Below are 16168 nucleotides of genomic sequence, written 5' to 3' on the forward strand. Positions count from 1 at the left end.
GGATACCTGAGAATGGCCTCCAAGTCTGCTATGGCTTGCAAAGACAAAGATAAGAAATAATATACCGCAGTACAGAATTACTGCAGTGCATTATTTGGATTGCTGGTTCAAATCCCCTACAAGGACATAGAAAAGGGTAAAGAAAAAAGTTGTCAACAAAAATACTCAATTAAAAAAAAATAGTAATGATAAAAACTCATTTTGCATGCACTTTCAATGCCATAAACAAGTTATTTTCCAAATAGGGATTTTTATTGAGCAAATGAAAAATCTATAAACGATATACATAGTTTTAATATTGTCATAACCGTACCGACCCACAGAAAAATGTTATCAAGTCATTTATACTGCATAGTGAATGCCATTAAAAAATAGTATAATTGATATGTTCATGTCCCCCAATGAAAAAGCCTTCATGCAGGTATATTGAAGAAAAAATAAAGAAGTTATGGCTTTTGATAAGTGGAGATGAAAATCCCAAAAATTCATCATGCCCTAAACTACCAAACTAGGTCACATCCGTAAAGGGTTAAAAACACCATAAAGACACATTTAGGGTATGTTCATACGTAGTAGAAATGGTGCAAATTTTCAGCTGCAGATTTCACCTCTCAATAGAAGGGGCGGAGTCTGCTGCAGAGCTGCACCAAAATCAGCGCCAATTATGTGGTTCTTTAAAAGGTTTTTCGTGTAGATTTTTTCGCTGTAGAAAGTCCACACAATTTCCGCTACGTGTGAATGTACCCTTAAAGTGTTACCAAAAATATACATTGTCAAAAATGCTGTGGAAACGCTAAAAAAAACATACCATTTTGCTTTTCGGAACAAAGCCGCAAGGAATTTGTGTCATCAGAGTCTCCTCTGCTCCATTCTGTGTATGAAGCCTCATAGAAATGTTACCCTTCAGCTATACAGAGCGTGAGACAGCCTTACCTTTATCGGGATATTATTTCGCAGTGGTTATAGAAGTGAGCATGGGGCTGTGATAACCTCTCAGTCTTCTTCGTGAAAAAATGATTGCTGTCATCACTCATAAAGGATATAGATGTTCAATGCTGCACATGTTAACCCTCCACAAATATGAAACAGAATTATGTGTTGCAGAACTAGTGGAAATTCTTCTTCTGCCCCTTGACACACTGGAGAATAAATGTAATATTGTCATTACTGGCATGTGATAACAAGTATCATGTAGCTTACCCCTCTCATTATTCTTTCCCGCAGTTCTGCCTGAGTCAGGGGTCTCTGCTCTTCATCTGCCGTTGGAGAATCGCTGTCGCTGTCATACTCATCTCTTTATAAAGTATAAGAAATACAAACGTTAGCACCAGTCCTGACGGATATAAATGCTAATCACATCTATATGTACCTGGAGTCTCTGCTAAGCAAGTTTTCTCCATATTGCTTATGTGCAGGAAAAACGCAACTGCTACGCTAGTAGTTGCGTATTATACACGCCCATAGAGAACAAAAGGGCTCTTATGCGCAGCATACACGATAACATAGAGCAGGCTGCAATTATTCTTATGCGCAGAACATACGCAATGACTATATGCAAGTGTGAGTTGAGCAATGAAAATCCATTTATTTTCATCGACTCTATTCCCTGCGTATTACGCGTGCGATATATGCCTGTGTAATACACAGTGAAAATATGCCCGTGTGAATGAGCTCTAAGACTGAGAACACACAACCTGATTGGCCACATGCAAGCCACACCCAACCGCAGTAGCCAATGGCTGCACAATTTTGTTAGTAAACTCTGTGGCATTGGCCTGTGGTAGTGTGGCTGCATGTGGCCAATCAGACTGTGTCTCCTCAACCTAATATTTGCTTGTGAACACTGGAGTTCCTGTAGGCCGGTTTCACACCATGAATTAGTTGCAGAATTTCAGTTTTGGAATTCACATCGAGCCATGTTATCAGTTTTCAAATCCACAGTATACTCTGTTTGTTGCAGATATTTTTCTGAAGATTTCACTCACGTCAATGCAATAAATGCTAAAAATTCTAAATCCACCCCAAAATCACTTGTGGATTCCTTTGCACATATGGGTGCAGAATTTTAACGCGGATTTGTGTGTAAAATTAGCCTATAGGTACAGATGTAGAAAATTTTATCCTGCATGTGATAACTTACTGCGACTAGTTATCTTATGTTAAGCCATTGAGAAGCTATTGAAAGGGCAAATGAACTGTTGCACAGAAAGTTCACTTAACATGTAAAGTTAAACTTTGCTAATCTGTATTTGGTATTCACTTTGCTGTGGTTGAAGCGTTATTAAAGCTGCGTGGGAAAAACACCATGCTGCGCAGGAGAGGGAGTCTCCCTTCCCGCAGGGGACTCAGTCCCTGAAAAGGCAGACAGCACCATGAACCTGGATTCGACGATCATGCATGCACTAACATGGGACAAACTGCAGCATACATAAGCCTGGTACATCAACTATTTAGTGTGTGCACACTAAAGGGACATTGATGGACATATAGGGACTGGAGAAGTACATCCCTATAAAGGACTGTGTGATGTGACATTTAGGGGTTAATCGAATTCAGTAGTAAGCAAAGTTATTCATCTGCTCTTTGTGAATAAACTACATGTGCTGAGGTAACAAGGCACTTTACAAAGGCTTTAAGTGACAAGGATAAGTTAGAAGAGAAGGAAGTGATGTACCACATTTTGTATGGTCGTATGATGTACTCTGGCACCTACGGTGCATTGAGGCAAAGATGATAGTGTAATGCCGTGGACCTCTGGAAATATAGTATGCAGCATTATGAGGATGAGAGCAGGCAGCGTAGCGAGGTAGACCTGTTTTTACCATGTGGTGGTTGCGGCTCCTCCTGGGGCGGCGGGGTGCTGGGTCCCGCGGTCGGGGCGCGTCCCCCTGGCTTGTGGCCCAGCTGCCAGGGGTGCGGGTGCCTGGCCAGCGGTGTGCTGGTGGCTCGCGGCGACGTGCGGGCACGCACCGGTGAGTGCAGCAGCCATGCATGAGCTCCCTTTTCATGTGCTGTTGGGAGTTGGCTGCCTCCCTCTCTCCGCCTTTGGGCGGAGGCTTTGGTTTGAAGGTCTGGCAGTGGCTGCAATCACTGCCAGTTATTGGTTTCCTCAGTATGCTAGCTAGTCTGCCTCTGTTGGTCTCCTGCCTCTGTCAACTTGTCTGCTATCTCTTGTGGGTCTGCCAGGTTTTTTCCATCTGCCTCAGTTCAGCTAGTAGTGTTCGTGTTGGTTTGTGTCATCTGCCTTTTCTGTCGGTATTCTACCCATTTCATCTAGGTACGCCAGCGTCCGTTCCTCTGTCCCTAGAGAGCGTAGGGACTGCCGCCCAGTTGCCCGCCTGGGATTAGCCAGGAGTGGAGGCAAGTAGGCAGGGACAGGGGTTGCAGGCAAGATCCAGGGCAACCCATGCTGGCGTATCCAGGGTAGTTTACCGTAACACCTGTGGTGAAAAGTGATGTCCGTATGTTGGGTATTCCTGGTGCAAGGACGCCGCCTCTACGAAGCAGTCTAAGGTCAGGCCATGTATAATTCTAATGGTCTCAATGAAGGGCTCAAAGGCATCAGGTGATTTGCTGCCACCAAGGAGAAGGTGCAGAGATGATGTACACATAGACAAATTACACCGGACATGTTAATTACATTTGGTGACTGTCAATTTAAGAAGAACAAAATAGTATGCACTGTTGTTATGCAACTTTAAGTCATCAAAGCCTCCTATGAAGCAAATTAATGTTACGGTTTAAATAAAGCCTCCGCCACTGTCTGACACTGCCGCACCATAACATAACACCACCCTGCTTCAACTACATTGAACACCACTGCAAAAAATGATACGTTTTGATGTGTTTTTAACAGTACCTCAACAGAGACAGTGTGAAAGTACCCTTAGGGCTCCCACCCACTAGCGTTTTTTTACTGCGAAATTCGCAGCGTTTTTTTTTTCTGCAGGGGTCTTTGGGCTATGGGAGTTGTAAAGCTAAAATCGCGATTGCGCAAAATCGCGATTTCGCGGTAAATCGCGATTTTGCGCGATCGCAATTTTAGCTTTACAAGTCCCATAGACCCCCTGTAGAAAAAAAAAAACGTGCGAATTTCGCAGTGAAAAAAAACGCTAGTGGGTGGGAGCCCTAAGTCTTGGATTTTCCGTTATTACAATGGTAAGTGTCAGTCTTTGATGATGCAGTCTGCTCTCTCTCACAGAAACGTGGATCCAGCAGTCTGACACGGCCTCCCCTGCTGCACTGTCTTACAATGGCCTGCAATTCTCCCATACCCCGAGACCAGATGACAGGCGTGGCGGAGGAGTAGGTGCTCTTCTTTCCCCGAAATGCACCTACCAGGTCATCCCCCCTGTACCCTCACTCACTTTTCCATCATTTGAAGTACACATGCTACGGCTTTTCCGTCCGCTGTCCATGCGAGTAACAGTTATCTACCGCCCCCCAGGTGCTCCTCGCCTGTTTTTGGATCACTTTGCTGCCTGGCTCCCCCACTTCCTATCCTGCGAAATCCCGACCCTCATCTTAGGCGACTTTAACATCCCCACTAACGACCCCAACTCCCCATCTGCCTCTCAGCTACTTTCGCTCACCTCCTCCCTTGGTCTCTCTCAACTCAGCCTCTCCCACTCACAGGGATGGCAATACTCTGGATCTGGTCTTCCTCCGGCTCTGCTCTGCTTCCAACTTCACTAACTCCCCTCTCCCACTCTCAGATCATAACCTCCTCTCTTTCTCTGTCACGCTCCCTAACATCTCTCCACACCCACCTACCTACCGTACCTACAGGAGCTTTGAGGCCATTCACACACAAGACTTTGCTGAATCACTACAGTCCTCTCTGTCCCCTATCTCTCTCCTCGCCTGCCCCAACCTGGCTGCCGATCACTACAACACCGCTCTCAAACATGCCCTGGATGAAGCGGCTCCCCCCAGGATCCAAGCCATCCGATGTATAACGCGCCAACCCTGGCTCACGCCTCAAACGCGCTTTATCCGGCGGTGCTCTAGAAGTGCTGAACGGCTGTGGAGGAAATCGCAAACGTCCGCAGACTTCCTCCACTACAAATTCATGCTCAAAACCTACAACCTCGCCCTCCACCACGCCAAACAAGTCTACTTCACCTCTCTCGTCTCCTCATTATCGCACAACCCTAAACGACTCTTCGATACTTTTCACACTCTTCTCAGCCCTAAACCGCAGCCCCCAGTGACGGATCTCAGTGCTGTTGAACTGGCTGCCTATTTCAAAAAGAAAATTGATGACATCCGTCAAGAAATAACTTCCAAATCCCAGACTAGCCCTGACCTTAGTCTTGTCAGCACTGCATCTAGCTCCTGCTCACTGTCTGTACTCAGACCAGCAACAGAGGAAGAAGTCTCCAAACTGCTCTTCTCTGCTCGCCCCACCACCTGCGCTAGCGACCCTCTCCCCTCACATCTCCTCCGATCCCTCTCCCCAGTGGTCATCTCCCATCTCACCACTATATTCAACCTCTCTCTGGCCTCTGGCATCTTTCCCTCTTCTTTCAAACACGCCATCATATCCCCACTGCTAAAGAAGCCGACTCTTGACGCAACTGACGTTGCCAATTACCGACCCATCTCAAACCTCCCCTTCATCTCCAAACTACTAGAATGGCTGGTTTACTCCCGCCTTGTAAGCTATCTATCAGAGAACTTTCTCCTCGACCCCCTACAGTCTGGCTTCCGACCCCAACACTCTACAGAAACTGCCCTTACAAGGGTATCAAACGACCTACTATCAGCCAAATCGAGGGGTGACTACTCCCTACTGATCCTCCTCGACCTCTCCGCAGCATTTGACACTGTTGACCACAAACTCCTCATCAGTATGCTTCACTCCATCGGCCTAAAGGACACAGCTCTCTCCTGGTTCTCCTCCTACCTATCTGACCGCTCTTTCAGTGTCTCCTTTGCTGGCTCTACCTCTCCTTCTCTTCCCCTTGCTGTTGGGGTCCCCCAAGGCTTGGTCCTTGGCCCCCTCCTTTTCTCTATCTACACAGCCCCTGTTGGACAAACCATCAGGAGCTTTGGCCTCCATTACCACCTCTATGCTGATGACACCCAGCTATACACCTCTTCCCGTGACATCTCTGCACCTTTCCTCCAAAACATCACCAACTGTCTGTCTGCTGTCTCTAACACGATATCCTCTCTCTACCTAAAACTAAATCTCTCTAAAACTGACTTACTGGTGTTTCCTCCTTCCACCAACCGACCTCATCCTGACATCTCCATCTCAGTATGTGGCGCCACCATAACTCCCAAACAACATGCCCGCTGCCTTGGGGTCATATTCGACTCAGATCTCTCATTTACCCCCTACATCCAATCAGTGGCCCGAACCTGTCAGCTGCACCTCAAGAACATCTCAAGAATCCGCTCTTTTCTCACCATAGACACGCTGAAAACGCTTATTGTTGCCCTCATCCACTCACGGCTCGACTATTGCAACTCATTGCTGATTGGCCTCCCCTGCACCAGACTCTACCCTCTCCAGTCCATCCTGAATGCGGCAGCCAGGCTCATATTCCTGTCCATCCGCTACTCGGACGACTCTGCCCTGTGCCGGTCACTGCACTGGCTGCCCGTTAAATATAGAATTCAATTTAAACTTATTACCTTAATCCACAAAGCCCTCCACAGTGCAGCGCCCCCCTATATTGCTTCCCTCATCTCCATCCATCACCCAGCCCGGGCTCTCCGCTCGGCAAACGAAACTAGACTGCACACCCCTCTAATTCGAACTTCTCACTCCCGCCTCCAAGACTTCTCCAGAGCAGCACCAGTCCTCTGGAATGCACTACCAAAGAACATCCGGGCAATCCAGGACTCGAAAAACTTCAGGCGTGCTCTAAAAACGCACCTCTTCAGGGATGCATACCACATTCCCTAAACAAACTCCTCTATACACTGCCTGATAACATGCTCCCTGACCTACTGACCGAAATCCCTGCTAGCCATCATAAACCGCTCCTGTAGTCATATTGATCCTGCCGTCGCATAGCTAAATGTCTGACTGTTGTCTGTATATAGCATCCCTCACTCTCCATCACGCGATACTGTGCACACCTCCAGCCCCTTTACCCTCTGTATCACCCCATTACTTGTAGTATGTAAGCTCATTGGAGCAGGACCCTCACCCCTATTGTTTCCACCAACTGATTACGATTGTAACCGTGGTTCTGTAATTTTTTGTACTTCTGTCTTTCTGTATTCCCCCTGTCTATGTAAGCGCTGTGGAATATGTTGGCGCTATACAAATAAAGTTTATTATTATTATTATTATGATGAGAGGGCACTTCTGACAAGAAGATTTCTAAAGTTGGTAGTTGTTTGTAGGAGAGGAGAGGTAACTCTATGAATATTTCCTTGAGTCTGTTGTTTTAGTGGACTATGGGTTGGAGATCAGCAATGATTTTCCTCTGGATGTTCATCTGGGGTGAGGACTTTCTAAACATTAGCATCGGATCTTCATGTTGCCCCGGGGTATATGTCTTCCTATATGGACACTTCACACCCATCAACCTTTCCTGTGGTTTCCTAATGATCACTTCTCATTCCCTTTCATCTTATACACAAACCTTAAGGTGGTTTCACATGGACAGGAAAACCGTGCGATTTTCGCCTGATGCGAGAATCAGAAAAAAAGCAGATTAGGAAACCAATGATTTACAATGATTTCCTTCCCATCTGCGTTGTTTTCACTAATGCGATGTTGAGAGAAAAAAAAATTGCAGACCACAAAAAAGAGCATGCCGCAATTTTTTAATCTCCCATGTATCCCAAAGGAGCCTGCGTTTTATCGTAACACATCAAACATGCGTTGCAATGCAGTTTTAACAATAGAAAGTCCCATTGATTGTTGCGATAAAAAAAATTGGGTGATTTTATTGCAGGCAGCAGCGATGTGGTGTGAGATTATTCCAAAAAAAAGCATCGCTGACACTCAAAAATTGCTGGAACAAAGATGCGATTTTGCCATGATTTTTTGACAAAAGTCAATCGGACTTTCTATTGTTAAAATCGAATCACATGGCAACGCACGTTTGTTGCATTGCGATAAAAAGAAGCCTCCATAGGGAAATATAGAAAGTAAAAAAAAAATCGCACATCACAGAAAGGGCGCCTGCACACGAGCGGAAATTCCGCGGCTGGATTTCCCGCGGAATTTCTGCCATTGGAAGCCTGCATAGGATTGCTAAACAAACGCAATCCTATGCAGACGGCCGCGATTTGCCCGCGTGAAATCTCGCGTGGCAAACAAATCGCAGCATGCTCTATTTATCACAGAAACGCCAGTGCCCGGCTGCCGGCTCCAGTCTGCGCATGCCCCGGCTGCCCGGTAAGCCGGCACATCAAACAGCCGGAGCTGCGGGCGTGGGTGAGTACGCGCCGCTCTCTGCAGGCGCTCGGGTCGGGTCCCGCGGCGAGAATCCTCGCCGCCGGATCCGACCTGCCTGTCTGCAGGCGGCCAAAGATAGAGCATGCTGTGATTTTTTTTGTTCTCTCTATCACATCAGTGAAAACATTGCAGATGTGCTCAGCCAATCAGATACAGCCCTTTCAGCAGGTAAGGATTTTAATTCCCCGCCTGCTGAAAGACCTCAGAGCAGTGCAGGGGGACCAAGCAGCTAGATGCGCCTGAGCTAGATTACTACTGCTAGGGATGATTTTCAGGGAAGGGCTTATTTTAAAGCCTTTCCCTGAAAATCACTGCGGGGGTGGCGGCATCCCATTGCTTTCAATGGGGCCACCAACAGCAGTGACGGTCCCATTGAGAGCAATGGCAGAACATCGCGATCCTCTGCCACAGCTGTGGCAGGGGATTCTTACTCCCTGCTGGGAGTACCATCAACACTGAACACTGTGACAATGCTGTCACAGTGTTCAGTGATAAGGGGACTCACCGTAGGGAATATTGACAGGCACCACAGACCTATGTGGTGCACACATGTCCTATCTTTTGCAGGTGCACGCATTTGCACGCCTGTAAAACATGGACATGTAAACACATCATAGGAAACCAATTATTCTAATAGACGCGCAGTTTTGTGCGCGCCTGAACACACTTGTCTTAACAAGGCCTTAGAGTTCTTTCACACACTCCAGAATATTTTGTAAGATGTTGCACAATTTTACAGCATGGGGAAAAACCCGCACCAAAATCCGTATATCTAATGTGGATTTTGCCACAAATTTGAAAGTGGCTTAATTTTTCAGACAATTGCATGGCAGAATTCACATTTAGACACGCAGGTTTTGTTGGTGATTTTGACAGTGGAATAATCTGCATCGTCTCATGAAATATTCCAAACTGGATAAAAGAATGGCAAGCAGGGGCGTAACTATAGAGGATGCAGGGGATGCGGTTACACCCAGGCCCAGGAGCCTTGGGGGGCCCATATGGCCTCTCTTCTCCATATAGGGAGCCCAGTACTATGAATAAAGCATTATAGTTGGGGGCCCCGTTACAGGTTTTGCATCGGGGCCCATAAGCTTCTAGTTACGCCTCTGATTGCAAGTAATTCTAGAGGTGAGCCGTTGCCCAGATTTTGTACAAGAATTCAATTGGATTTAGCTCCACCAATCCGTGAATATAAAATATCATTAGATTTTTGGAATACCTAATTTGTGATAGCCATATGCAAATTACTCTCAATATATTTTTTTACTTGCAGAGGCAGCGATGTACAAAATTAATGTAATTAATTTCATAGACGGCTACGATCCACAAATGAGTGAGGATTAAACATAAACTATAATTATGTTGTGTCTACACAGCAATAACTTTTAAGCTTCATAAATCACTACTGCCAGCCCTTCACGTGCTACATGATAATGAAGTCTTTCACACGCTAGTACACGGAGTGTTCTCCATACTGCTTAGAAAGTTCTATCATCTATTTTTGAAATGGACAACACTACATAGCATGTGAGGAGCGTGCTGCTGATCAGTGATTTCTAGTCAAGCACATTGACATACCAATAAAGATGTACTAGGTCATTACTGTCTTTGCGGAATGCTTAATTTACACAGTAAACAATTCTAGGAGGACTGTGTTAGATCAAACTACTACTAAGTGTTTTACAGACAAAGCAAGGCCAGTATAACACAGGAAGGCTATCTGCTAGCCAAAAACAGGAAAATTGCCGCAATTGCTAAGTGAGATCCCGGCGCCCAGGGGTACCTTTACATTGGTCGACTGTTGGGCGTTTAAGCACGTGACGACTGTCCAACGGACTTACACCCAACTATCACTTCTGTGTTTTACACAGGAGCAATATTCATTCAAGTGAATACAGGGGGAGCGGCTGTGGATCGTTCCAGCCCACCTGCCTCCATTCACAGTGAACAGGAGTCACTCAAACACGGAGCAGCTCCCATTTACATAGCTCGATTGTCGCTTATCTTTTAAGGCCCATTTAGAGACAACGATTATCGCTCAAAAGCCATCTTTTGAGCAATAATCGTTGTGTCTAAAGGTGCCCATCTTTCAGTTTTCTGACGAGCGATGGAATTCAGTTCTGCTTGAAATCCATCTTTCAGCAGAAGAGCTGATAAGATGAACCGCACGCGGTGTTCTGCTGGGGGAGCGCTGAATACAGCTGATTACATTGTCTCAGCTGGCAGCCCCTCTGGCAGAACAAAGCGAAAGTATTCAGTGAGCAGCGGGTGGTCTGTTCCCTGATTACAGCCTCAGTGGCTCACACGCTGCTAATTGGTACTAATAGACATTAGTGCCAAGTAGTAGTTTATGCAAAATGATCGCTGAAAAGCCATCTTTTGAGTGATCATCTTTGTTTCTAAAAGGGCCATTAGTTTTGCTAAAATCCAAGTAACTTGATTTCTCACTCAGAGCCATGTCGGTGACCACAAGTACCCAGGACATTTATCGCCCGAATTTGCTGTTTCCAGCGAGAAGATGGGTGACAATCGCTCGGTGTGAAGGTACCTTAAATAAATGGATCGTGTTTTGTATGCTACGTTTTTAACTTTGAAATACCGTGAAATCTACAAAATCTTTGTGACAGATCTAGCCTGTCCATGTACACCATTATATTAGCCAAAAGTGACATTTAGGCTGACTCCACACGGGCGATCGCAATTTTGCTGCAAGAAAATCGTGGCAAAATCGCATCTTTATTCACTGCGATTTGTGAGCATCAGCGCTGCTTTTAATTGGATTGAATAACCTCCCATCGCATCGCTGCCGTCCGTGATAAAATCGCGCGACAAATTTGTGGGATTTTTTTATTGCATAAGTCAATGGGACTTTGTAATATTAAAATCGCAACGCAACGTTTGTAACATTGCGATGCGATAAAAATAAGCCTCCATAGGAATACATGGGAGATAAAAAATCGCACATCACAGAAAGATAGAGCATGCCACGACTTTTTATCCCCTCAACAGTGAAAACAACGCAGATGGGAATGAAACCATTGTAAATCATTGGTTTCATATTCTGCTTTTTTACTGACCACGGCAGCAGGCGAAAATCGCACGATTTTCTCACCCTTGTGGAGCCTGTTTTAGTGTTAAACTTTGCTGTGGACATAAATCAGCTAAGAGCACAGAGGAGAAGAGAGCGAGCAGAGGAAAGCTAAATCATATTTGCAATGATTTCTGCAGCTTGCTATATGCAATGATATGTAGAAGCTGCAGAAGCCAAACGATGCAAAATTTGGAATGAAATCCTATTGGCAAAAATGATTTTCAGACCAAAACACATGTATTTATGTAAAAAAAAAATACCCCAAAGGTGTCCTTGGCCTTTAAAGATATGGTTCTAATTGGTTAATGAATTAAGTTTCCAAGCTCTGAAGTCTCATTGACTTACATGGTAGCCACATTATTGGCACTAGAGAGTTATCTTGCATCTAGAGGAGAGCTATTTTTCATTATTTTTTCCTTCAGATGCATTACCCTAAAAAGTTTCCAATAACTGGGTCTCCACAAGAAGAATCAGTATATTCACTATACCTACTGATGGACTGAAAGTAAATACTTTGTGACTAGATATATGCTTGAGACAGAGAACTCACCCTGTGCCTGGTGGTTGGATCTCAAAGACTAATGGGTGCAGGTCAACCGTCTGTCCCAGGAGCACTCGGGCTGTTTCTTGTGGGTCATATGGTTTGTCATAGTTCTGAAAGAGCAAAATAAGCAATCTGTCTAATAAGTAGATATATTATACAGTAACGTTTAAAGTAGATTTAAGGGATTTAACTACTAATGGCTTAGCCTTAGGATAGCCCAAGAATAGTTAACTAGTGGGTAGTCCAACCACTGAGACCATTGCAGATCAGCAGATACTTGAATGGGAACTAGTTAAGTACCAGACCTATATGCAAGAACCACATAAGTTGCAGGACCTCTTTATTTTACTGATCTGTGGGGGTCCCGTAAATCAGATCCATCCAGATGAAAGATCAATGGCTTATTCTAAGGGTAAGACATCAATATTTAAGTCCTGTGGAACGCCTGTAATGATGATTATATAATTTTGCATATAGCAAGAATGTGCCTGTTCATATCATGTTTGTGTATGCTTTTTGAAATGCCTGTTTGACTTTCTTTCTTCGAACAGATTCGTCAACAGGTCCAAAGGTTTTCAGTGAGGATTTTTGCCATAGGTAAAAGTGTTCATTTGTCTCTGTTTGACAATTTTTCAACAGGATCCATTTTTCAACAGGAGACAAGCTGAGACAGCCTCATTTTTTTGTCCCATTGAACAACATGATCCCAACCTGACAGATCCATTTTTCGTATAATGCAATTCTATAGCAACGGGATGCTAGCAGATAGACAACTTGTTTGATATCTGTTTTTTTTTTTGGTGTTTTTTTAAAGAGTAGAAAAATTATGTGTATCCAATCATTTAATTCATTTCAACCCAAATAGACTTTGGAAGAGACAATGATTCTGAATCTGACAAAAATCCTTCATGAATAAGAATTAGAGATGAGCGAACGTGTTCTTCCGAGCTTGATATTCGTGCGAATATTAGGGTGTTCGGGATGTTCGTTATTCGTAACGAACACCATGCGGTGTTCTGGTTACTTTCACTTCCTTCCCTGAGACGTTAGCGCGCTTTTTTTGGCCAATTGAAAGACAGGGAAGGCATTACAACTTCCCCCTGTGACGTTCAAGCCCTATACCACCCCCCTGCTGTGAGTGGCTGGGAAGATCAGGTGTCACCCGAACATAAAAGTCGGCCCCTCCCGCGGCTCGGCTCAGATGCCGTGTGAGTTAGTGAGGGACAGTGCTGTTTGTACCGGAGCTGCTGTAGGGAAAGAATTGGTAGTTAGTGTAGGCTTCAAGACCCCCCAAAGGTCCTTATTAGGGCCACTGATAGCTGTGTGTTGGCTGCTGTTAGCAGTGCCATTTTTTTTTCTCAAAATCGGCTCTGCAGAGCGTTGCACCCGGCATTAGGGACAGAAGTGCTGCATAGGCAGGGAGAGTGTTAGGAGTGAGTGTAGCCTTCAAGAACCTCAACGGTCCTTTCTAGGGCCATATTTATCCGTGTGCAGTACTGTCCAGGCTGCTGTTAGCTGTGCTGCATTTTTTTTTGCTTCTCAAAATCGCCTCTGCAGAGCATTCCACCCTCCATTGATACTGCAGGGAAAGAATTGTATAGGCAGGGCCACAATACAGTTATTATTCATTGAATATACGCAGTGCTGCCTTTTGCTTGTAAAACAAGTGAAAATAATTCTATTTGTCCTGCCTCTGTCCGTCCTAAGGGCGGTGGACACGTGTCGGCTGCGTGTGCAACCTGTAAAAATCATACGCACCCAGCTACGTTTTACTCCTGGCTTCGCCATTTGCTTTCCTTAATTGGGAAAAAAAATACCTGCTCTGCCACAGTTAATAACTCTGCTACCCTCACGTTCTGTGACACATTAGCAGGAAAACAGCACAGTTATTAAACTTCTCATGTTCATAGAATATACGCAGTGCTGCCTTTTGGTGCAAAAAAACGGAAAATAATTCTATTTGTCCTGCCTCTGTCCGTACTAACGCCGGTGGACACGTGTCGGCTGCGTGTGCAACCTGTAAAAATCATACGCACCCCGCTACGTTTTACTCCTGGCTTCGCCATTTGCTTTCCTTAATTGGGAAAAAAAATACCTGCTCTGCCACAGTTAATAACTCTGCTACCCTCACGTTCTGTGACACATTAGCAGGAAAACAGCACAGTTATTAAACTTCTCATGTTCATAGAATATACGCAGTGCTGCCTTTTGGTGCAAAAAAACGGAAAATAATTCTATTTGTCCTGCCTCTGTCCGTACTAACGCCGGTGGACACGTGTCGGCTGCGTGTGCAACCTGTAAAAATCATACGCACCCAGCTACGTTTTACTCCTGGCTTCGCCATTTGCTTTCCTTAATTGGGAAAAAAAATACCTGCTCTGCCACAGTTAATAACTCTGCTACCCTCACGTTCTGTGACACATTAGCAGGAAAACAGCAGTTATTAAACTTCTCATGTTCATAGAATATACGCAGTGCTGCCTTTTGGTGCAAAAAAACGGAAAATAATTCTATTTGTCCTGCCTCTGTCCGTCCTAACGCCGGTGGACACGTGTCGGCTGTGTGTGCAACCTGTAAAAATCATACGCACCCAGCTACGTTTTACTCCTGGCTTCGCCATTTGCTTTCCTTAATTGGGAAAAAAATACCTGCTCTGCCACAGTTAATAACTCTGCTACCCTCACGTTCTGTGACACATTAGCAGGAAAACAGCACAGTTATTAAACTTCTCATGTTCATAGAATATACGCAGTGCTGCCTTTTGGTGCAAAAAAACGGAAAATAATTCTATTTGTCCTGCCTCTGTCCGTCCTAACGCCGGTGGACACGTGTCGGCTGCGTGTGCAACCTGTAAAAATCATACGCACCCAGCTACGTTTTACTCCTGGCTTCGCCATTTGCTTTCCTTAATTGGGAAAAAAAATACCTGCTCTGCCACAGTTAATAACTCTGCTACCCTCACGTTCTGTGACACATTAGCAGGAAAACAGCACAGTTATTAAACTTAGATTATTCATTCACTAGAGGCAGTGGAGCCTTTCGTTTTCAAAAAAGGGAAAAAATTATATTTGGCCTGCAGTCTTGCGCCAATTTATTAGCTGCCTGTGAAATCAAATCACTGGTAATACAGCATGCTGAGGGGTAGGGGTAGGCCTAGAGGACGTGGACGCGGCCGAGGACGCGGAGGGCCAAGTCAGGGTGTGGGCACAGGCCAAGCTCCTGATCCAGGTGTGTCGCAGCCGACTGCTGCACGATTAGGAGAGAGGCACGTTTCTGGTGTCCCCACATTCATCGCCCAATTAATGGGTTCACGCGGGAGACGGTTATTAGAAAATGAGCAGTGTTAGCAGGTCCTGTCCTGGATGGCAGAAAGTGCTTCGAGCAACCTATCGTCTACCCGCAGTTCTGCGCCGTCCACTGCTGCCAATCCGAATCCTCTGTCTGCTGCTCCTCCTTCCTCCCAGCCTCCTCACTCCACTACAATAACACCTGCTCAGGAGCGGGAACACTCCCAGGAACTGTTCTTGGGCCCCTGCTTAGATTGGGCAGCAGCGGTTCCTCTCCCACCAGAGGAGTTTATCGTCACTGATGCCCAACCATTCGAAAGTTCCCGGGGTCCAGGGGAAGAGGCTGGGGACTTCCGCCAACTGTCTCAACAACTTTCTGTGGGTGAGGAGGACGATGACGATCAGACACAGTTGTCTTGCAGTGAGGTAGTAGTAAGGGCAGTAAGTCCGAGGGAGCAGCGCACAGAGGATTCGGAGGAAGAGCAGCAGGACGATGAGGTGACTGACCCCACCTGGTGTGCAACGCTTACTCAGGAGGACAGGTCTTCAGAGGGGGAGTCAAGGGCATCAGCAGGGCAGGTTGCAAGAGGCAGTGCGGTGGCCAGGGGTAGAGGCAGGGCCAGACCGAATAATCCACCAAGTGTTTCCCAAAGCGCCCCCTCGCGCCATGCCACCCTGCAGAGGCCGAGGTGCTCTAAGGTCTGGCAGTTTTTCACAGAGACGCCTGACGACCGACGAACAGTGGTGTGCAACCTTTGTCGCGCAAAGCTCAGCCGGGGAGCCAACACCAACAGCCTCACCACCACCACCATGCG

General features: G+C 45.8%; 1 protein-coding gene across 1 annotated transcript in view; it reads right to left on the minus strand.

Annotated features, from left to right (window-relative positions):
• The window catches only part of ODAD1 (outer dynein arm docking complex subunit 1), a 113163-nt gene that overhangs the window by 15801 nt on the left and 81194 nt on the right, over nt 1–16168 (minus strand). The window contains exons 13-14 of the mRNA XM_066607724.1: nt 12073–12176; nt 1201–1294 (exon numbers count right to left, since the gene is read on the minus strand). Coding sequence (XP_066463821.1) covers nt 1201–1294; nt 12073–12176 — 198 coding nt within the window. The remainder of the gene's footprint in view (nt 1–1200; nt 1295–12072; nt 12177–16168) is intronic.

Source organism: Eleutherodactylus coqui, chromosome 6 (genome assembly GCF_035609145.1).
Source record: "Eleutherodactylus coqui strain aEleCoq1 chromosome 6, aEleCoq1.hap1, whole genome shotgun sequence".
Lineage (NCBI taxonomy): Eukaryota > Metazoa > Chordata > Amphibia > Anura > Eleutherodactylidae > Eleutherodactylus > Eleutherodactylus coqui.